We start from the raw sequence: 24555 nt of genomic DNA on the forward strand, positions 1-24555 counted from the left end.
AAAAATTCCAAGATGCCCGAAATGCAAACACCTCCTTTTTTTTCTCTATGGGAGTTGTAGCTGAAACAAAAATGCTGAGGCCTTGTCTCCACGGGACGTTTCATGGGATTTGTCCCAAGTTCGAATCGCATGAATGAGACTTCTGGGCTTTTTTCGCGTTTTACAAAACAACAAAATTTCTTCATCTCTCTGCAGACTCTAATTTGTATGATGAGTATTCATTAACTCAATATTTTTCCCAACTTCGCGAGTGAGATGTATCCCTGGGAAAAATCCCATGAAACGTCCCGGGGAGACAAGGCCTACATACATCCTTATGAGAAAAATGAATTCAAGTCTGTTCATGATGTTTGAGTTGTTAAGGTGAATCTACGTAGTTTTAGAACCATGTGAAACCGGTTTTGAATGATGAAATTTATTTACTTTGACTTTTTTCGACGAATTTGATTTGTACAATGTGGATAGTTGGTCAGGAGTTTAGGTTCAAATTTTAAAGCCCTTTTGAAAACAAAGGCAAAGCTACGACAGCGGTTCCTTGGTAAAAATTGGCAGTAGAATCTGTGTTCCAAAATACCATAGACCTAAAGCCGGCTGTAAGATTATCAATTAGCTTCTATAGCCGGCTGCACAATTTCTTATAGCCTTTTATAGCCGATGGCGATTGAGCAACAGCCAGGCGATAAAGTGTATGCTACATGTTACTAATTACGGATGCTAGGACTTAGCGAGTTTTTGGACTACCGCTCTATTTTTGGGCCGTAGTATCTTGATTTATTTTGCGCAGAAGGCTCCGTACTTTTGAAGGATGCCTGCCATTCCTAATATGTTGGAGCGCCTTCAATTTCGTATGATACTGTGCAATACCTCTGGTGTGAAATAGTTGCTTCAAGCGCCGGCACGCTGCGGCGCGGCGGCGGGCGGGCAGCCAGCGCGAAAAGCGCCTTAGCGCCTACAAACCTAACAGGGATACTTCACGCATTGCGCAATGCGTGAAGTATCCCAGTTAGGTTTGTAGGCGCTGGTGCGCGCTTATCGCTGGCAGCACGGCATTCCGCTCTGTGTTATGCTCCAATATAATCTTGCGGAGTCAGCGTTTTTCAACTCATGATTTTGAAATGTTTGCACACTCTGTATGGATTATTCTCATTTTAATTGATGAACAAAAATATGTATTAAAGGAAAATATAATGTGTGTTTTGTGAATATTATGTTGGCTCCGTATCAAACTTAATGATTTCCAAAGAACACGAATTTCTACACAATTTCTCATAGCCTTTTATAGCCAATGGTGATAAAGTGTAAATCCCGGCGATAGGAACTATAGCCCAGCTGCATACTTTTTTATCGCTCCGTATAGCCCGGCTATATGATTTGCTCCGCAGTCTACAGCCAGCTATATGATCTATTGCCTTCTTTAGCCGCCTATAAGAATTCCTATAGTATTTTGCTCCTATCGCCAATTTTTACCAGGGTTTTCATTGATCAATAAGTTTGAGTTAGTAGATAGGTACAAGATTTCTCTAGTTTCTACTTTTGGTAAAAGATAACATTTTAAAGTAAGAGTATTTTTATTTTAAACTTTTTGTAGCAGCGCCCACACTTGCACTTATTTCTGCAAAATAAGTAAGATAAAAAAAAATTGAGGGGATCGGAGGACAAAGCGCATGAGTGCGGTTTTTGAAAAAATTGAGATCATAATGATTTTAATTAAAACTAGTCTTGAAATATATTCTTTGAAAATTTCGCTACTAAAATCCAATTATTAGGCATCAAAAAGTGAGTTTGAACTTTCTTTCCGCTTTACGGCTGTATGTAATTTTGATACTTAAAACAGGATTTTCTTGAAATAGCTAAAACCGAACATGCACCTTTATCTCTAACTCAATTCAGGACAAAATCAAATGAACTAAGGGTACAGACTTTTCCAGCTGCATGAGTGAAAAGGTTCAATTATTAGGTGTGAGCTCTCTCATAAAATAGGTGATGCTAAATTTAAGGGTTTTCAACCCCCCTCCCCTTCGTAACGCTTTTGTATCATAGCCTCCTAATCTGTTCTATCCTTTAACATGAAAAAACAAAGTGGAGTAACACTCCCTTCAAGCCGCCTCCCTCCCTACAGCACTATACCTATTATACATGGTGGCCCAGACCTACTGCACCAGGCCTTTTTTTCGGTTAATTTGGGTCGTACGAAGTCCAGGATCGCGGGGATGAATAGGGAATCGACCCCGAGGAATCCGAATTGCATGGTCCCAGAGCCCCCCTGGCGCCCCTTAGGGCGTAAAGAGGGGGGGTGTCCGTACTTCAAAAGTCAGGGTTTATGTCAAAATTTTGAAATTATTTCATCGGAATTAGAACGTACGGAAATGTTTAACTTAAATCGTCACCAAAAAATTCGAAATCGGTCCATCCGTGTCCAAAATACCGACCCTTAAAGATAGGGGACAGAACCCCCTTTCAAAAAAATTCAAGTTCGTTAAATTGACGTGGAGACTCGGAAAAAATGTGTATTCATGGGTAGTTGACCCCAAGGAATCCAAATTTGAGGGTCTTGTTGTCCTCAGAGACTTTTCTGTCGGTATTTTGGACACGGATGGGCCGATTTTGAATTTTTGGTGTCGATTTAAGTTAAACATTTCCGTACGTTCTGATTCCGATGAAATAATTTCAAAATTTTGACATAAACCCTGACTTTTGAAGATGGACCTACCCTTTGCCCCCAAGGACCGCCAGGGGGGCTCTGGGACCATGAAATTCGGATTCCTTGGGGTCGATTCCCTACTCATCCCCGCGATCCTGGACTTCGTACGACCCAAATTAACCGAAAAAAAGGCCTGGTATGGTAGGTCTGGGCCACCCTGTATATGAACAGCCCATGTGCCATGTGTTCAATTATTTCTACCCTTGATGGTAATTACACAAACATAGTGAAAAATTATTCATTATTGTTTGGATCACTTGAAGGTAAATAAGCACCGAATATAAATTAGACAGATGAATTTATTATAAAATTTTTGATGAGAGCAGATGAAAATCATTGTGATTGTGTGACAATGTAGTGTACATTATTCAAAGTAAGAATGTATCAGCTAGGCAACTAGACACATGAATGCCCATTATGAACCATTCTAGTTACGCTATGGTCATAAATAGCACAAAAAACCATACCTATATGGAGTTTTTACTGTTTCTTACTTTAAGACATAGTGACTATTCTAGCGCTAACAATACGTATCTTTAATATTTTGCTTACATAATTTACAACATAGCTAGAGAGATGGGTGATCTTTTAAAACTCTTGATTTCATTCATGTATCATTCGATTTGGAGTACTTCAAGAAGAATACAATACAAAATGCGATTAAAGATTTAATTATGGATTACAATCGATCAAACAAAATGACCGATAATTAAAATACAATAGGTCAGTTGTACTGGTCATAGAATCATGTTTTGATGATTTCAGGCTAGATCAGAAAAAATTGTAAGACCTACCAGAACACTAAAGTATCCACACTCAATAATAACGATGAAAAAGTCACCCCTCCAGGAACACAGCATGAGGGCGTGAACATCGCATATTATAGTTTCTCCCACCTTCATTTTATCCATGGGTTACGAGAAGCGACCAGTGCAAATGCGTTTATCACCGACTGATGAAACCAAGGTGGAAGGAACCGTGCGGTATGTTCTATCTTGATAGATGACGTCATACGGGTTACGAGATGGATACCTTTGTTAATGTTAGACATGGAGACTAAACGTTTAGACCGATGTTATTATTTTTTGCTGATCCATAACTTTGGACCTTCAAAACGAGATTCTGTGACCAGCGCAGTTGAGACTGACCCATTCAAAAATAGATGATCCTTCAAAATGTTTGCAGGACCAACCGAGACAGATATGTGGTAAAGTTTCAACAATTTCCCGCAATAAGTTGGTTTCCTACATCTAAGAACTCGGAATCCATTGAACCTTTATAGTTGACCATTGAAGTATTTCTTCCTCGTGGTCAAAGTTTAAAATTTTCATCAAAGACCTTGCAAAAAAGAGCCTTTGAGAGCTTTTAGCGGCTCATTGTCGATATAAGTGAATGTCGAAAGAAATGAATTAATTTCATCGGTGCTTCACGGTCAAATATCACAGAGAGTGCTTCCAATGATTAATTGGCCAGAAGTGAAAAACTATCCTAATTTCTTCAATTTGATTTCATCAGAGGATGTCACAATCGTGGGAGCTGGGCGCTTTGCTGTTCCAGTAAATATTTCAACCTGAAACAAAAAAAATGCCATGGAAATGTCATTATAAAAACAATAATCAGGTAAAAAAAATAGTAAATTTTCATGTGTATGGGAGAAAAACAGAACAGTCAGCCATTACCCATTAAATTCAGCAATCATTAAATGCCGTCTTGCCGATCTCTTATGTGGTTCAGCATGATTAATTTTTTAACCAATAATGTCTCTGTGCGTCAAGCAATACGCATTGGTGGAGCGCTCACTTTTTTGCGCGACGTTAAAGTCTCTAGTGTTTACAGCATTTAGCCGTCTTGGGAATCCCTCGTGTGTTTCAGCGTTATTAAATTTTTGACTAAAAATGTCTCCATGCGTCGAGCGATGCGTATTGGTGGAGCGCTCACTTTTTTGCGCAGCGTCAAAGTCTCTGAAGTGATTACGCTATTTAGCCGTCTTGGGAATCCCTCGTTAGTTTCAGCATTATTAAATTTTTAACTAATAATATTAATAATGTCTCCATGCGTCGAGCAACACCCGTTTGTTCGTCGATACGCTTCTGTTTCTGCGCTGCGTTAAAGTCTCTGCAGTGATTCTAATTATTAAAATTAAAAAAAAAAAAAACTCTGATCCAATTTGAAAAAGAATATTGAATTCAACGGAGCAATTAGTTTTTTTTCTAGCATTATTGGTACGCGAGAAAATCAACAGGATACTTTACTACTTAGATTACTACTTTACTACTAGATAAATCGCGCATTTTCTTAATGCTCGCGGGAATTTGCCAACGAAATGTTTTATGAATCAACCGTGGTCAAAGCAGACACCAATTGCACAACTAACTATTCGAACTCCAGAGTCGTCATGTGGTATCACTTCAAAATGAAGGAAAATCATACGCAACATTCCGCCTGAGCCTGACGGCCTGACTCAAATTTTAGACGTCTATGAGTGGGGGTATTCTGCATACGACCATAGAGAAAAAAAGGAGGTGTTTGCATTTTGGGCATCTTGGACTTTTTTTGATGACGTAGGTCAGCGTAGGAAATTTAGCTGAATTGGAGCCTTTTTTTGGGATTCCGTAATCCGTAACTGATGAGAATATTTATGAATTCGATTTTCTGAAAATTGCAAGCTCTTGGAAACTGCTTATTTTTTCATTGCGCTATCGTTTCCCTGGTAAAAATTGGCAGTAGAATCTGTGTTCCAAAATACCATAGACCTAAAGCCGGCTGTAAGATTTTCAATAGCTTCTATAGCCGGCTGCACAATATCTTATAGCCTTTTATAGCCGATGGCGATTGAGCAACAGCCAGGCGATTAAGTGTATGCTACATGTTACTAATTACGGATGCTAGGAATTAGCGAGTTTTTGGACAACCGCTCTATTTTTGGGCCGTATCTTGATTTATTTTGGGCGGAAAGCTCCGTACTTTTGAAGGATGCCTGCCATTCCTAATATGTTGGAGTGCCTTCAATTTCGTATGATACTGTGCAATACCTCTGGTGTGAAATAGTTGCTTCAAGCGCCGTGACACGCTGCGACGCGGCGAGCGGGCAGCCGGCGCGCAAAGCGCCTACGAACCTAACAGGGATACTTCACGCATTGCGCAATGCGTGAAGTATCCCAGTTAGGTTTTTAGGCGCTGGTGCGCGTTTATCGCTGGCAGCACGCCACTCCGCTCTGTGTTATGCTTCAATATAATCTTGCGGAGTCAGCGTTTTTCAACTCATGATTTTGAAATGTTTGCACATCCTGTATGGATTATTCTCATTTTAATTGATGAAAAAAAATATATATTAAAGGAAAATATAATGTGTGTTTTGTGAATATTATGTTGGCTCCGTATCAAACTTGATGATTTCCAAAGCACACGAATTTCTACACAATTTCTTATAGCTTTTTTTAGCCGATGGCGATAAAGTGTAAAGCCCGGCGATAGGAACTATAGCCCAGCTGCATACTTTTTTATTGCTTCGTATAGCCCAGCTGCATACTTTTTTATTGCTTCGTATAGCCCGGCTATATGATTTGCTCCGCTTTCTACAGCCAGCTATATGATTTTCTATTGCCTTCTTTAGCCGGCTATAAGAATTCCTATGGTATTTTGAAACGCAGCTCCTATCGCCAATTTTTACCAGGGTTACTAAGAAAAACTGTTAGTGTCCAACACATGCAATAGAATGTATATGTTTTACCCCCTGAAAAAATCCGACGAATAGTTTTGATTTTCTGAGGTTTTGAAATTCGATTATAGACTTGAGCTGAAATTGCGTTTTCGGGCGATTAGGCATTTCCTGTAAGGCATGAACAGATGAACACGCGCGGCTAAAAATCTGACCATTTTTCAAAATGCTCAACTTCTAGCTTGATTCCATGTGGTTAGCATAGTTTTCCTCAAAACAATTTTCGAACACGCTTTTTCATACTTCAATGTAGCCACATACGCATTTGTAATCAGTCATATGCTCAATACGTTCTTGAATCAACTCATGATATAATTTCAAGCATTTTTTAAAGAATGATTTTTTCCCTTAAATTACACCATTTCTAAGAAAATCGATGATAAAACTCATCGTACCGACCTACGTCATCAAAAAAAAGTCCAAGATGCCCAAAATGCTAACACCTCTTTTTTCTTCTCTATGGTCGTATGCATAATACCGGACTTATAGACGTCCAAAATTTGAGACAGGCGAAAGGTTGCGTAAGATTTTCCATCATTTTGAAGTGATGCCACATGACGACTGTGGAGTTCGAATAGTTACCTAGTTCATAGTTGTGCGATTGGTGTCTGCTTTGACCATGGTTGATTCATAAAACATTTTGTAGGCAAATTTCCGTGAACATTAAAAAATTGCGCAGTTTATCCAGCTGCTTTGTAAAAAACATACAGAGACTATACGTGACTTTCGTCTAATTATCACGGCTGATACGCGATGTTTCCAGCGGTTTTGCAAAAAATTGAGAAATTGCGCATTTATCATCTCAATATCGCGGCAAATACGCGTTTTCGCTAGCGGTTTGGTAAAAACATAACAAGTTACCCATTTTTCACAGAATTATCGCAGCATTCCTAAATTTAAAAAAAAATTGAAAAAGAGGAGGAGCCAAGATATGCCTTTGTTTTAATACGACAATTTACATGCTGCCTAGAAATATTGTAAATTATTCCCGGCCCAAAGAAGAAAAAGTAGAGAAAAAGGAGAAAAAACTAAGTAGGTAACAAAGAGCAGTTAGTTGTTAATATTTCAATTCTTTCAAGTTGAACTAGGACACAAATTGTGGATTCAATATTTACAACACTTGCTTTGCAGCAAAAAATTCCCAAATACTCAGCAATGCTGACGCACAGTGCCGGTTCGCGATGGAGGTTCTAGGTACTAAGCCGCAGCCCTGTGAATATCCCTGACTTTTCCCTTACTTTCCAACTGGTTTTCAAATTCCCTGACCCTTGCAGCCGTACCAAATTAAAATGAAATTGTTAATATGTTAGCTGGGAGCTGATTACTGTAATTTTTGTTGTGAACATTATGTTTTACATGAAATTTGAAGGAGGAAACATATCGATGTGCAAAGTGCAAAAGCACGTATCTCCGTTCATAGACTGTCTAATTGTCCGCATCCTAAGGAATGTCAAGAAATTTTGATGTCTTTTTTCCCATCATGTGTTCACTGCAGTGAAATGCATGTTGGAAATTACAAGGGTTGTAGAGTTTACAAACAGATAAGGAAAAATCGTATAGGTAAACCCAAACCCAGCGAAAAACCTGCTACTTTTCTGATTAGAGCCCTCGAGAAATTTGACAATCTAGGAAAGTTCATATGCAAGTGTTGACAATTTGAAACACTGCAAGGGAGATAGGTGCTTGGCACTCTGGCCACCAATGTATCAAAATGTTTAAGTTTGTACCTTGCCTACTTAGTGCAGGAATCTAAAAGAAAAGTGGATACTCGCATACCCTTTCTTACCGTAGAGAACAGTAGAATCTCCTAGCTAGCCAATGAGAGTCTCCGATCTTAGACTAGTCGCAACGGAGCGCAGAATGGACTAGTACCGTTGTGCAGAGCATGATGGGAGAATATATATCTTGCGCAGTGGAAAGAACAGTAAGTTTTCTCGCTTTTTGTGACCTTCACTTCAAGCTTGATTATTTCATCGAGGAAAATTGATATTCAGTTGAAAGTTTTAGAAAACATACTTCATCATGCTGTCCAAACATTTAATCCATAAAAAAGTTTCATTTCTACTCTCACAAAAAGGAATTGAACATAGAAAAGTGGGATTTCCCCATAAGAGTATGTGGTGATTTTAATTCCCGCTATGAGCGACTAGTCCACAGCTATATTGTGCGAGTACTCACTTTTCTTTTAGATCCCTCTCCTAGTGGTCCATTGTGAGAATTAAAGAAACTGTCTTACCTTGGCCTTCTTCTTCGCCCTTTTTTCTATTTCAGCAGTTTGAGCTTTCAGCAACTCATCATAATAGGATTCTTTCCCCCACTTTCCTGGGTCATAGAGTGAAGGAGGATAATTCGTACCAAGTTCATTAATACCACAAAACTGAATTAACTTCTCATAAATGCTTGGGTTGCGGAAGTCTTTCCTGCTTTGGATCATTTTGTTGGTGTCAATCCTCTTTGTTTTCATTAAGTCAAGATATTTGTTAATTTTGTCTTGAAGCTCTTTCGAGCACCGTCCTGGTGGTTCAGGTGGCAACTGAACATCATCGTCTTTGGTATCGTTCAAAGTGCTTTCATCGATTGAGGTTTTACTGGGATCCTCAGATATATCCATTTCGTCATCTGATGCTACTACATCATCGTGGCCGTACGATACAAGTCGGGACAGAACTTTGTTGCCAGTCTCTGTTGTCTTTTTTGGTCTAGGTGGTGATGGAGGTGATTCTGGTTCTTTAGTTTCATTGTTAGCTTTATTCTCACTTGAGTGTCTGCGGTCTGATTCATGAAATTCTTCTTCGCCTTCTGAGTCAGTGTAAGTGCCAGCCAAGGAATCTAGCGCAGCCATTTTGATCCACTTACCACTAGCAACTTTTCGATTATGTTCACTATTAAACTCGCAGAAATTTGAGAAACTATGATGAGATACAAAACGAAGCAACTACAACGACAACAAATGACGCGAGAATGAAAACATCGATCGGAAAACGTAGAAAAAAGAACCTCAACCAGATATGCACAACACGAAAACACAAACATAACCTATAAAAGCTCAGACAATGTTGTCATTATCTTGCTGACCAATCAGAAAGCTCAGTTCACATTTTAAAATAATGGACCACGCCAATACCACCACGCTGATCTGGCAACATACATTGTTATGATGATTTCACTACATAACCTCCAAAATCTGACAATACTTTTGCCGCTCTTTCTCGGGTAGTTTCTTTTCTTTGCTCGCATCGTTTCTTAGAGGAAAAACAGTTTCCTTTTTTATGCAAATACCATCAATCAATTCTAGTTCTCAGTGTTTTACTCTCCTGCATGTTATCAACGGTTTTTATATCTCTGCAACATTTTTACAAAACAGGATTTCCTCCAATCCATTGAAGTATACTCCTGTCTCCTGTCATCTCATTGCTTCGCTAGCAGCTTGAAGGTATAAAAATCTTACTCATTTTACTCATTTACATTCCTTAAAGTTGCGTTGTATTGACCGGCATTAATGCGTTTACTGAGCACAGAGTATAGAACGGTTCCAGTATTAGCTCTGGAACTTGCAGTTGAATATCTATGTGCACAGTACGAACATAGAGAAAAAAAAGGAGAGGGCTTTTTTTTTTATCCGTGGAACGCATGGATCGCGATATAGCGGTTTGGGCTGGTTCAACCAGCCTGAACCAACCTCAACCTACCTCGGAAGAGGGATCCGAGCGTTCCACTGGAACACATGGAACAGTTGGATCGCGCCAGTGGAACGCGATAAAAAAGTGATACACGTTCCGTTGTGGTCCACTGTGGTTCGGATAAAAAAAAAAGCCCTGAGGTGTTTGCATTTCGGGCATCTTGGAATTTTTTTGATGACGTAGGTCGGTGCGGTGATTTTTATCATCGATTTTCCTAGAAATGGTGTAGTTTATGGAAAAGATGCATACTTTATCAAGTATTTGAAATTAAATCATGAGTTAATTTAAGCAAAAAAATCGGACATTATAATCCGTTTTTCATACTTCGAATTCCGGATTTTGTTGGCCAGGTTGTACCGACCTACGTCACAGGGTAAACAAACCTCAAGATGCAAACACCTCCTTTTTTTTCTCTATGCAGTACGAAGACGTCATAATGCGGCAATCAAGCTGCATTTATCAGCTGCGCTGAAAGTTGCATTCACGTGAATGTTCTGTGTGAGCCAAATTTTTTTTCACGCATTACCTGTATAGCCCAAAACGATTGATGAATCTTCAAAATTTCTCTGAAGATTTTTCTTAGAGCTGCCGTCTCTTGTCTCAGACCATAGACTTATAACACAATCTAGGCCGGACCTCAGGCAGGAAAGGTAAGACAGCTAGGGAGGTAAAGCAGGGTAAGGACGCGTCCACAGCTTATTTAATGCAGCCTGATATACGTGTCTTACCACCTGATACTCATTGTAGGAGCATGGCTGCGCCAGCACAAGTCTGTTTGGCTCGAGGGTGGTTTACTTTCACTGGAAATTTAACGGCACTTAAGGCTGCCAGCAGCATACTTGGACCAGAGACCAAGGGCAGCTGGATGATATCAGTTGCTATCGCCTCACCGAAATATCCTAATATGCTGTCTAGATTGTGTTATATGTTTATTTTTCAGACAATAACCTCTTCACTTTTCCAAAATAATTTCTCTTTTGGAGAAACATTTTTTTTTTGTCCAAAGAAAATGTAGTCTTGAAAGAAGATGCCAACTTACTCTTGACAATTTTTCTCTGCCTGATGATTGGGAAAAGTGCGTCTTACACTCAGGCAGTAGCTAATGGTCCATACATTGAAAAGACAATGAATTAAATTGTGGAATTTTCTCCAAGAATTTTTTTGCTCAATTCCTTCTTTTTGCAAATTAAAACAAGGAATGGAAAACTGAGGCTCATCTACAATATTTCTACTTTTTTGAGGGGTCAAAGGGAGCTATGCATTTTTAAATAAAGGAAGGGAGTTTAGACCTGCATATGAGTCTTTTGCAGGGTGGAAGGGGCAAGAAACCTGATTTTTAGGGTATTGTGTTTTATGAGTGGCCCATATTATTGTATCCTACACTTTGTCTAGAATTTCTCCTCTTTTCATACCTCTGATCAAGCATTTTCTCTTACAGAATGGGCCGAAAAAGCGAGAAAAACAAGGAGAAAATCCTGAAACGTAAAGAAGAGAAAGCACAACTTACAAAAGCATGGGCTTCTATCAAGAAAGCGAATCAAATTGATGATCCACTTGCTGAATTTCCAGTTTTCCACAAGTACACTAAGGATGAAAACGTTTTTCTCCTGGAAACTAAAAAATTTGAAGCCGTAGACGCTGACACAATGGACTGGATTCTTGATCTAGAAAAGAGGAACATGGAAGATATGTACAACAACTGCAGCTGGGGCTGGAGTGATGAAAAGAAAAGCGATGAGATGAAAGATGACCGTGCTAGGTATTTGATAGCTCGAACAGATTATGGGAAACCTGTTGCTTTCTCTCATTTTAGGTTTGATCTTGATTACGGGTTTGAAGTTTTGTACTGTTACGAACTACAACTGGAAGAAAGTGTTCGTAGGCTAGGTTTAGGTAAATTCATGATGCAAGTTTTAGAGCTGATTGGTTTTTCAAATCGTATGCGTAAAGTAGTGTTAACTAGCCTGAAACACAACCCTCACGCCATGGCATTTTTCACCGCCTTGAATTACACAATGGATGAAACTTCCCCTGATGAAGAATATGAAGGACCTCAACCCTATGTTATCCTCAGCAAAACAAACAAGAAAATGTTAAATTTCTTCTCCTAAATCTAAGTAAGCACTTACTATAGCTCTTGCCACATTATTTTATTAACTGATTAAAACTCTACAAATTTAAATGAAAGATTTTGTCATAAATGACACATGTGACTGCCAAGTGTTGAAAGCATGGGAGAATGCATGATTAGTTTTTTACTTTTTCTCATTGTTTCGTAGTATAGAAAATCAGCCTCAGTGTCTCACTGAACTTGACTGTTCCAGTAAAGTGACTTTAACTTTAGGCCTGTTTCCAGGCCAAAAATGCATTTTACAAAACATTGATTTTCCCCTAAGTAATGGCAAGTTAAGTAATGGACGAAATGAAAAGAGTAACATAAGTGTTTTAATTGTCTATGCTCTATTGATTGATTTCTTGTTTTAGCCAATTGATTCTGAAAAAGTCTAGTGTTGCATATCCTATCTGCTTTGTTCCCGGTTCAACTCATTGATGTGTCACTTGCCTATGAATTGTAAAAATGTTCGCACAAAATTTCGAACCATGGATTTTGGATCAATTTTTTTTCCCCGAGTCTATCAGATTGAGTATTATGCACACCTTTCTGTCATCCTATCTAACTTACAATATCACATCATGACGTCAATTAGTAATTAAGCTTTCCTTTGCATGATCAAAGATTCAAAAATGAATAAACCTCATTCTCTACAAATTGTCTTGTCTTTTTTTCTTCAAATTTTTTCCCAACCTGTAATTTCTTTGTTGAAACTTTGCTATACCTAATCATAACGGCAATTGATGACTTTGGTGAGTGCAGTATGAAGAATATGCATATGACACTCCTTAAAAAGTGGTTTATTGTATCTTTTGAACCAACTTTTTCCCCCGTAAACAAAAAAAAAAACACTTCAACTCAATTTATATAAGTAGTTTGGCAACATAAATGCACTTTTTTTGAGCCAAAACATTCTTGTACATCAAAATTTGTAATTCCTTTTTATCAGAAGGTCACAAACATTTTATAATCCTCTCTTCATCATTAGTGAATTTGACAGGCACTGTTTGAAAATTGAGCCAGGATAGAGGGGGCAAAATAAGCTCTTATTTGTTTATAAAATTAACTAACTATTAAGCCTACATATACTGCTAACATTCAAAATTTACCCCCAATTATTGGGCCTCCAGTGACGTACTTTGTAAGTACTTATTACTTGCAGGAAGAAGTAAAAATCAAAATTTAAGATAAAGAAAGAATCATCTATCAGTTGAAAATAACAAATTTAATTCATTTTCCTTACATATAAAAGTATCTATTTACAGTAAGTATGGAAATATGTAAAAAAATGAAATGCAAATAAAAAATCAGACCTGCTCCGGTAGTGGTTTTGAACTGGGGCGTATAGCAGTTGCGAATATTCTCACACCCTAGATATGATTACTCCGATCGAATAATCTGAACCATAGATTTTGCTACAAGGCAGAAATCACTACTAATTCTAATAAGAAGCTCATCCTAAGTAAAATGTCCTTTAAAACAGATAAGCAACATGTTCATAATTGCATACTTTCTGTAATGCAAATTTGGTACAAGGGTTTGTCTTTTTTGTGTTACCTCATAAGATTGTAAGAGATTGGGAAACTTAATGAAATGTACAGCAAGATATCAGATGCAAGTGCAAAAATTGTCATGAACTGCTATCATGACCTAGCTTTACGTATTCATCCCCTGTCTCTGCAACTATCCAGAAAAATCTTAGATAATATTAGGAAGAGCGCAAAGACCCATTTACAATAGATTTACTAGCAGTGAAAAAAAAATACAAAGAGGGCATAAAGGAGTAATAATTGGGTTCTAAGTTTAATGAAGAGTAAAAAAATAAGTGATAGCCTAAATGGAAGATATCAGCTAAACACATTGAAAGAATTGACCACACCTTTGCAGGCAAAATATTTTAGAACAGGAAGGAAAATTTGATAAGACGGTACAAAGACTAAGTTCTTTCGTTGAAACTGTAGTAAGAATTAAAAGATATCACGGGGACTAAAATTAAAATTTTTTGAAAGCCGTCCATCTAGACGGAAATTATCACTAACTGAAATGAGATCATGATTGCACAAGTTGATTTACCTCAATACAAACGGTTGGCATGGTTCAGAGCTAAGCAATTACATAAAAAATTACAACCGACAAAACATCCAGCACATACTTTTAAAAAAGCCATAAAATAAGTAGGTAGTTAAAGCATTTGAGAATTTTTAACTTCACAAAGCAGTTATTAAAAAGGAACTTGTCTTTCTGTGATCTTCCTTGACCAATAGAGCTTACATCAAAAACAATTTAAAAGTTTAAACTTGTGACCTTCACCATTTATTTAAATTAAAAATCTTATTACAGCTTCAACAGTCGAGAGAATCCATTGGTAGGAGAGTTGCTGATACTAAACTGGATATGCGCAATGACTTTGACCAAAATAAGCTTGTTATCAGTTCTCTCTCTCTGCAACATTTTTGTGTTCAATGAGAGAAACTCCATGGAATAATAACCAACCAATGCCTTTAAATGTGGTGAGGATAATGGAGTATGCAGTTGAATAATCATTGAAGCAAGAGTTACTGGTTTGCAATAAAATATTTTCTCAGATCAAAATCGCTAAGATTACAAGCCAGGCATGTATTCTAATTTCCAGTTTACTTGTGCCCCTCTCCGACCAATGCCTCGAAAATATTGCGAGAAATAGTTCCTATTAAAGAGAGTGTCATAGACAATTAGTGTTTGACAGACTTACGAGTAAAATTATACAAAATAACAAATCAACAAGTAAAAAATAAACGCTAATATAAATACAAACCTAGCTCAGGTATTGGAAGCAAGTTTAGGATCTTAACTCTTTCACAAGGATCGTTTCACATAAAGCTGAATATCAACTGAACGAACGTAAAATCGTGATTGGAATCATGTTTTGAAAAGTGGTTAAAAATTTCCAAAAACTGTTCTTAAAAGTGAGAATTTCATGCATTTGAAAGGTGTTGAATACATGAGATCAACTTCACATTGCAGGAGAGACATCATCTATACTCTAGAACTAAGTAGTACAGCGTAAGGAGTGAATTCACATTATTATTTTTTTTTTTTTTTTGGGTACAATTAAAACTCTCTCTCTCCAGTTCTGATTCCCTCCTCGAAGTCACTTTGGTCTTTTTATGGTGATGATTGGTTGTATAATTAAAGCCTGAGACCTTTACACTTATTTGAAAGGCCTTACGCTTCAGAGATCTTCAACTTTCTGGCTTGGTTTCCACCATCTAAATGAGCCCATCAAAATGGGTCACACGCAATTGTTGAATGTTACTATCAAAATTAAATGGCGTTGCTACTTTTTGATCAACATAAATCACAAACAGTATATCGAATAAATATCGATTGATTCTCAGCTGGTGATTAATGGTGATCAAAACTTAGAGACACCTCTTAATTCGGATCGTTAACAACTCAGAAGTCGCATTGATGACCTATTATGATTGTGAAAACCAAGTTTATGGATAAAAAAATTATAAGTTTAACTTTGATGAAACTTTCCAAAACCTTGGCATTAGATTATTACTTTGCTGAGCTAGAATACAGCGGAACGTCTTTCATCACTTGAATTATTTTACACTTACTCTTTACGAAAGTACTACTAATTGTTGCAAATTATCGAATTGCTGCTCGCATGTGGTCTTATAAGTTTTACCAGCTTTGTGTTGTATTTTGTTAGGTTTTGTTATTATACAATAATCACATCCAACATGTCAAGAAACATGGTACTGTTCCTCATTTTCAAAATGTTCGAAACAGGTTTTTAAAGTACAAACTAAATATTTACAGGTCTTGCAGGCTGCATTTGCGAAATAATTTCGGAAAAGAAATAAACAAAATTTCACCTCTAGCTTAGAACATTCTTTGACACATTAACATTTTATCATTATGTTCTTGAAAATGTTCCTTGAAGGAGGATCTATCCAGTTCTGCTTGATAACAAACAGGAATGTAAAGAGAGCTAAAATGATGAGGGAAGGAGAGTAGTGCATCTCTTGGACTTGAGGTAATGTTGGCGACACGTGTCCTAATACATGGAAATTGACCCAGAATGGAGCGCCCACTGAACAATGAATCGAATGTACTGTTGAAATTACAATTCTTCTTTTGCTGCCTTGGCTGTTCCTTTACGGTCGAAGCCTTTCAGCTCGTTGGTCGCATGCTTAGCGATGTACTTGACAAAATCGTCAACTTCTCGGCCACCCTGGGAGAAAACAAATCAAAAGAGATAAGTAAGTATGAAACTAGTTAAACGAAAAAATGAATGAAGTGCATAAAGAAAAATAACTTAACGTTTCAGAGGATCATGGTTGGGGAATATATAAATTAAGACGCACATAGTGGGAAAATCAACAAAATCTATGTAAAACGAAAGTTAACCTACAGCATACATGGAACTACTTACAGTAAAAAACTAAAACAATTTTGGGAGCACCTTGTACCCTTTCTTAGCGCATATGCATGAATCGTTGAACACTCATCTTATTTTACTGCAAAATGAACTGAAAAATAACTAACAGATACCGTAAGTTTTCATACTTTTCATTGTATTTAGGAGGAATTGAAATGTGTTTGTAAATTGGAAGTTCCATTCAGGCATTATAAGTTAAGCTGGATAGCATCCATTCAGGCATTAAAAGTTAAGCTGGATAGCATCCATTCAGGCATTAAAAGTTAAGCTGGGTAGCATGCAAGAATCAGTCAACTAAATGCATTCTCAATTCTTCCCTTCAATTATAATTTTGAGTTGACTTTCAAGCTATTGTACCTTTAAAAAAGCCTTCATGGTAATATATAGTAATATTATCATAAAAATCCTGTTTTTCAGAATCATGAAAGTAAAACTTTAGACAAACTTACATCATAGCGGACTGGACTAGATTTAGAGTCTTTTGGGAGCCAGAATAAGGTTGGGAAACCTCTTACATCATACGTTGAAGGTACATCATTTGCAGTGGCGTCCATCTTCACAATAGCTACATCTTCATCTTTCAACTGCACAAACAAAAAAATAGGAAAATTAGGATTACAAGAAAAAAACTGCACTTAAAATGATAAAAAAAAAAAAAAAAAATTGATTGCTCATAAAGAGGCTGTAAAATGCAGCAAGTTTAGGTTCGCTTAAAATTTTGGTTCAATAAAAAAATAAAAATAAAAAAAGAGGTCTTCCGATTATGAGTAAAGTTTTATTAATCTCCGTTTCATGAAGATGACACTTAAACATAAGGCACATCCAGCCGCCCAAATAACTTTTAAATTTCATTTCATGTAATGCCACAACTACAGTTATCAAAAGTATCCAAAACATTTTCACAACCAACATTAAAATGAGGCATATGTCACAGAGTTGTCAACATGTTTAAAGAAATTTTTCACCGCTAGAGGATAGCGACATGCTACAGTGGAGATGACATAAATTCAAACAAAAGCAGTGAGAATTTTGAATTAAGAATTTTATGAGAAGTCAAAATCATCAAGATGAATTTTTCGATTCAATGACAATTGTTAAAATTAACCACAATTACGATTAAGAGTTTGATTGATCGCGCAGCTCTAAATGTTCATGATGAAATTAGATAAAAACATATTTCACAGTCATTGCATTTCCTCCTCAGACCATCTTCAAGCATGATTCATAGAGAGAAAATTTCATGGAAGATTACGGTTCACGAAAGTTTTCCCATTTAAAAAATTAAACCATTCATAAATAAACGGTTTCCACGACTGAAGTTTCATTTGAGTGGTCACAATGGGCTTATTTCATTCAGTTACAAATCAAACACGCACAGTACCTTTTCTCCCAGTTCATCAAAGACTGGAGCTAACTTCTTGCAATGTCCGCACCAGGGAGCATAAAATTCAACTAAAGTGTCTTTGCCGTTGTTGATGACAACATCATCAAAGTTCTTGGCAACAGCAGTGATGACTGGTCCACTGTTGTCATCAGGGATTGGTTCCGATTTTAAGTAAGGTTCAAGTTCGCCATCCTTCAACTTCTGTAGGAAATCTTCAAATGTTTCAACTCTGGAAGAATAAAAATAAGTCAAGTCAGATTAGAATTTATGTGATTGTGACGTATGAATGCAGTAAAGACCATTGTTTTTGCCGTTGGTATTAATTCAGACCAAGCTACTAACGACCTTGGCTGGTGTTAATATTGATGCTGTCAAGGGTGTTTTTCTTTTTTTTTCTTAATTTTTTTTTTCATTTCTGTTTGTCATTTTTTTAAAAAAGCAATTTTTTGAAAAGCTTACCAATACTTAAGGCAATTCTATGCTTGCTTAAACTGAAATACTATACCTTGCAGCATTATGATTAAAGTCCTTTGATTGCAATGTTACTAAATTGAGATAGGACTGATGCGTTTAAAAAGTAACAATTTTTTGACTGAATATAATGAAAATAGGAGGGGAAAAAATACAATAAAAATTGGGGATACTGTTAAGCAAAAAATACTGCCTTTAATACAGACAGTGATTTGAGTATCAAATACAACACTATTGCCTGGAGGAAAAAAAAAGAAGGCCTGATAACGCTAATAAGCTGCTAGCATTGGATACACTTAAGTTGCACGGCACATTCATTAATTTTACTTGAAAAACACCGAGGACGAAAACAGGATGAGAATTAAAAGAGAAAAATCCTGTGTGAAATTTGAGAAAAATTTTAGTTGACCAATAATACAAACAGATACTGTATGCTATATTGTACATCCATGAATGTGGGCCTAGACTATAAAATATAGTATGCATCAGTCTACTACAAGACTTTTCAACCGTGGAAAAATTTTAAAAATTTGATAAAAATACATGCGGAAGTAATAAAAAAATTCATTACTCTGCTGCCATGTCTTTGGCAATCTCTTGATTCCTGATATGGTCAATATCAGGAGATTTTCCCGGTAAAAGATTAAAGCTAAAAAAATTATAATATTCTATTTAGACTGCAGGACAAAGCTAATACTTACGAGAATTCTTCTTTCAGGATGTATTTTTTGGAATCTTTAGAACGAGCAAGTATGACAGGTTTGTCCGTAGGGACAAAGTCAAGTCCATATTCATTTAATTCGTGTTGGAAGTCATCTTTGGCACTGATGGCAAATGTGAAGTCATCCTTGAAGTTCTGGGCAACTTTCAGGATTCTATTACGCCAGTAGTTGGATCCTGCAAATAGAAAAACAAATAATGAGAAGATATGGGACTAAGTCTGACAAATGATGTTAGAAATTTTAATTTGTTTTTATTCCCTGACATCTCCTGAATTTTTCTTGTTTTCCAGGAAAAATTTCTCCAATAAAACCCCAAAATGTTCTCTCACTTTGTTCTAGATTTATTAGAAAAACAAAGTTTGTCTTCTAAGTTCTAAGTTCAACATTTTATAATACATCAACCATTGTATAAAATAAACCATTTGATATTTTGTTTCATTTTTCAAAGCTGAGTCAACAAACTAAGAATTTAAAAATAACTGGATATCTGAGCAGAAAGAGAATGAATTTCCTGATGAATTCCTGGTTTTTCGATAATTAAGTCATAATGAGCTTTGAATTGAAGTTCTTGAAACTTACATTCCAAAGGAGCATAAACTTTCTCTGAGCAATAATCAACAGAGAAAGCAGCTTTGAATTTTTTTCATTCTTAGGAAGTGTTCTCACTTTCCGGAAAAAAATTGAAAGAATGCGTTTTGTTTTCACTGCCAAAAAATTGCATAAAAAAGAGCACTTTTCTGTCTTTTCTTGTGTTTGGTTTCATAAGCATGAAGTAATATTTTACAAAATGAAAAAGATTAAAAAAAAAGGAGTTTAAATTGAAATATTTCTTGATGTCTGAAGGCCACAAAGTTGTGGATTTTCTCACACCGTGGGCGAGCCAAGACTTTTGCTCAGCCATTTTCGGCACCCCTCTGGCATTTTTCAGGATTACTAGCTTACCTTTGGGATTCTTGACGTAGTCTACAGCATAGTAGGCAATGACATATGGTGCTTTGAATTCATCTTGATTCTCCCTAGTTCTGTGTCCGACTAGTCCATGCCTGAAAATTTTAAAACAAAGTTGTATATAATTACTTTGCTCTTGGCTTCCGTTGAAAATGTTAGAAACTTGGAATTCTTTCCTACTCTCAAATAAACAAGTTCGAAGTCTCAATTTTCTAAGGAAAAAATCTGATGAAGGGTCAAAATCCAAATCATTCATTGATAGGCTTGGAGGACAAGACTTGTAAGTGGAGTTCTTGCTATTTCAAAAAACACAAGTTTAAAGTTTCAAAATTACATCAAGCCTTATGGTAGAAAGGAAGTTTAAACTCATTTTTTGAAGCTTTGAAGTAGGCTTTTAGTCGTGAATTTTACTTGGAATATACTTTCTAACTAGTTTTAGTGGAGTTAATGAATAACTCAATTTTTTTCAAAAACTACACTTATGCGCCTTGTCCTCTAAACCCCTCCATTGATCTGTATATGTTTTAAACAAGTTTTGTGCACTCAGGTTATACTGAACTTGCCTCTTGAGAGGCTTTACGACTATAGAAGCAAAATACTGATCACTTAATGCAAAAAAATTTTGTAATTAGATGAAGCATTACACACACTTGCGAGTTTGACATTAAAAGAAAAATTATGACTTACAAGTTGGATGAGATCCAGGCCATGACTTCAGCATCATTGTCTTTGCCGCTGTAGGTGACAGTGGGTTCTTCAAATTTGTTCTTCAAATGAGGTGCACGGAAAATGATGATATGGTCACTGAAAGTCAAAGCGTTTTTTTAATAACATAAGCCTGAATCGAATTGTTCTCCTTTGCAGCATATAAATGAGCAAGTTCTTTAAACCATCACATGGAAAGAATAGGCACTTGAAAAGAAGAGCGTTGCAGAGAGATAATTAGCTAATGGCATCCACTGGTGTAATAAAGATGGAAATAAAGAGCATGAAATGACTGCAGATAATTAAGCTCCACAAGAGTGTTGCCAAATTTTCCTTTTTTTGTCCTACAACGGTCATGAGAGTGAAAAGAAAAAATCTTTGACGTATGCAAAGTGCAGTCCCTTCAAATTGAATCAATCATGAACCTATTAAGATAAAGTTTCCTTTATTTCTGTCACAAAATTAAAAATTGAATCGGTTGATTTTAGATGCAGTTTGGCAAACCTTAAGTAGCTAAAACAAAATTGGCAACTGTTTGAGAAGTTTCTCTAATGATGCTGAAAAATTAAGAAACAGAGGCAGAACATAGGAACTACAATACTGATTACTGAGCTCATGGAGTCTGCTCATGGCAGCATTTCAAAATTAATTCTCAAACATTAATTTTTTGCAGTGAAGCAAACTAACGTCTATTGTATATTCTTCTCAAAATTCAAGCTATCAAAAAGATGTGGAAAAGTTCATTTGCAGTCTAGGTATTACAAAAAAAAATTCTAATAGAGATATTGTCAGCTACACTTGGCACTTGTTCATATTCAGTTTGCAAGCAACCGCGATGCAGTTGTCCAATAGGAATAAAGGATTAACTACTGCGCTCTTGATCGGGCTGTGTTCAATCCTCAAATGCTTGCAAGCAGAATGTAAACAAGTGCCTGCCAACTTGGCAGACAACACTTCTAGGATGACTTATCTGTTAGTATCACCGTGAATCTAATCATTTGATTTTCATCAGAATTTTTTTTCTATTCAATATCCTGATCTGTAAAGGAATTTGTAACCACTCCAAACATATCAATTATTTACCATCAGTTGCAAGTTAAGATAAACTGCCATTCCAGCTGATTGCTTGATGTTTATTGATACTTGGTTTTGTTCATTTGAAAAAAAGATGAAAAGTGGAAGAAAATTTGCATCGCCCCTTATTCATATTTAAATTTATAGATTTTGTTTAGCTATCAGTGCCTTGAAAAAAAATAGGTAAAGAAGACTTTTCTAAGATTTAAAAATTCCAATTTTAAAAATGCTTAACTGCTTTTCTAGTAGAAAAAAATCTAGAACCACTGAAGAATAAAAACCTGTTATGCAGGCAGACAAGAATAATTTATCTTCAATTCTGATCATTAAGACAAAAAGAAAGCAGAGAACCAGAACAGTATCTTACCTAGCCTTCTGTTCCTCAAGCACCTTTGAGTTAGACGTGTGAGCAAATCGGTACTTCTCCTTTAACTTATCAGCCAACTTGAGGAAGACACCCTTGAGACCAGTTTCCTTGGCAAAGAATCCAATAACAGCATGTTCGTCCTTGCTGATGAAGGCCTTCAGATCCTCGACAGAGGTGAGTTCCTTAGAAGCAGGCTCAACCTGAGATCTCATGTACTTGACAATACCATGGGCTTCTCTTGGTCCGTTGTATTCTTTCCACATTTCTCCATTACGGAAGATCTTGAGGGTTGGATAGCCACTGACTGAATGCTTGTTGCAAGTCTCTTTTCCTGCTTCTGTGCAGTCCACCTACCAGGAGAAATTCATACTTGTTCTTAGCGTAATTTTCAAGATAAATTATAATTCTGAAATATGATGTGTCACAGGGGCTCAGAAAATGTTAGGGCATATAAAAATGTTTTGGTTTTTCAAGACAAGTGTAGGTACTTGATCTTGAGGGACAAGTGTAGGTACTTGATCTTGAGGAACCAGTGGGAGGAACATTACATAAAATAGTAACGAAATCTAGCCGGCGCCAAATTTCTAGATATTCCCTACATAATCCTTCAGATGCTAGAAATACGAAGAGATTTTATGTTTTTGACACTTGAGGAAACCATGACTTTTAATCTTAATGTGTCACACATTTAGGTTATGAGTGGATGCTAAAAGAGCTGAGTTGAGTCACCTTCCTTCATGAAAAAGTTTACTTCATTCCGCTTGCAGTTCAATGAAGGCTAATTTTATTGTTAAATTCCTCATTTCCTCAAGAGATGGCACGAGTTTTTAGGAGCCAAAAATTAAGTGAGGTTCTCATTGAACATAAAAGTTAGGTAGATCGTATCATATAATTACATACCTTTGCTAGAGTGATAGGTGGGTCATTGCCAACAAGTAGAGATGCCGCTTTGGTATACTCCGGTTTCAGTTTCTTACAATGTCCACACCTAAAATAAAAAGAAAGCAAAAGATTTTGCTACAGTACTGATCGTAAAATAATTTAAATTATAACAAATCAAAAGACTCAGAATTTTTTAGGAATACCTCGTGGTCCTCAGTATGGAGCTCAGTTTTAAGATTTCAGTTGGGTGGTGTTATAAGTACTAATTGTTATAATGATGGACAGTTGTATAGGTTTACAAAATTAGCCAAGTTCAAACCAATATAGGAAATTCATGGAATTGAACAAATACAAGGAAGATCTGCTTAGAAAGACAGACTCATGTAGCTTCCGTAACCTACTCTGTTTACTGAAAGAAATCACCTTTCATTGCTTACTAAATAGGTTTGCTATGAGGCTTGCATCCGTGCACTTTCTCACCCCACTCCGAGTAAAAGGCAGAACTGATTAGATCCAACTATCAGCAAGATCTCTTCCCTCAGGTAAACCATACTTCAGGAGTCAACAGATAACTAACGGGTGAAGAGATGATCCTCGAAATGAATATATTTCTGCTTACTCTTAGAATTGAAATACTAATTATGTACGGCAGATAAGGAATGAGAAAACGTGTTACGGTTCTCGCTACCAAGGCAAGCTTGAGAAATGTGCATCGAGGTGCTAGACTTGACATGAGAAAAGAATCAATGAATTTTTCCAGCCAACTGCAAGGCATGGGAGGTCTTGAGGAAACTCAGGTGCGTAAATGGGGAAAGTGTCAACTGAGTGATTATGAAGTGATACTGGATAGACAACGGACAAAAAGACTAGGTGAGAAATATAAGGTGCTGGAGCTTTGAATGATAAATTCACTGACGATCAGTGAGAAAGAACGAATGACAAGGCAGCTTGAAGATGCGATCAGCTTAGGATGAAATTTAAGAAATAATTACCATGGTGCGTAGAACATGACAAGCACAGTCTCATGTTCCTGTATCCTAGTTGAGAAATCACTATCCGTTAAATCTAATTCTTCTTTACAACTAACGTAAACTAGTAGCACAGAAAAGACAAAGGCCAAAACGAGAGACCTCATGATTAATTTTAACAACCCGATATTCGCAAAAAGTAAGTAGTGACGGAGCCGGCTTCGAAAACTCTTCCAAATTTCTGCGGATGATAACCTCTCTAGGGCTGAACAAAAAAGACGTGTCGCCCGAATATATGTGATATTGTGGCGAACTCTGATTGGCTGTCGTGTGGCCAATTGGAAACATTGTGTATGACTCAGTGTTGCCGCTTCACCGCTTCCGTGCAGG

General features: G+C 36.8%; 3 protein-coding genes across 3 annotated transcripts; 1 reads left to right on the forward strand and 2 right to left on the reverse strand.

Moving 5' to 3' along the window:
• Positions 1-2982: 2982 nt before the first annotated feature.
• On the reverse strand, positions 2983-9481 carry LOC109036775 (uncharacterized). Its single transcript, XM_019051141.2, has 2 exons — positions 8656-9481; positions 2983-4271 (listed from the first exon to the last, which is right to left on the reverse strand). Exons 1-2 carry the CDS (start codon positions 9259-9261, stop codon positions 4185-4187), a joined length of 693 nt encoding a protein of 230 aa, XP_018906686.2. The 5' UTR covers positions 9262-9481; the 3' UTR covers positions 2983-4184.
• Positions 9482-9591: 110 nt separating this feature from the next.
• Naa40 (N-alpha-acetyltransferase 40) lies at positions 9592-12869 on the forward strand. The gene is made up of 2 exons (XM_019051142.2): positions 9592-9852; positions 11538-12869. Exon 2 carries the CDS (start codon positions 11539-11541, stop codon positions 12208-12210), a length of 672 nt encoding a protein of 223 aa, XP_018906687.2. The 5' UTR covers positions 9592-9852; position 11538; the 3' UTR covers positions 12211-12869.
• A 549-nt stretch (positions 12870-13418) lies between these two features.
• On the reverse strand, positions 13419-24444 carry LOC109036774 (protein disulfide-isomerase A3). The gene is given in 10 exon segments (XM_019051140.2): positions 13419-16352; positions 16354-16437; positions 17094-17228; positions 18026-18257; positions 19201-19396; positions 20164-20264; positions 20857-20973; positions 22316-22665; positions 23216-23303; positions 24190-24444. Coding segments are annotated over 10 exon segments (1713 nt in total). The 5' UTR covers positions 24333-24444; the 3' UTR covers positions 13419-16085.
• Between the last annotated feature and the right edge of the window lie 111 nt (positions 24445-24555).

The sequence above is a fragment of the Bemisia tabaci genome, chromosome 6 (genome assembly GCF_918797505.1).
Source record: "Bemisia tabaci chromosome 6, PGI_BMITA_v3".
Taxonomy (NCBI): Eukaryota; Metazoa; Arthropoda; class Insecta; order Hemiptera; family Aleyrodidae; genus Bemisia; species Bemisia tabaci.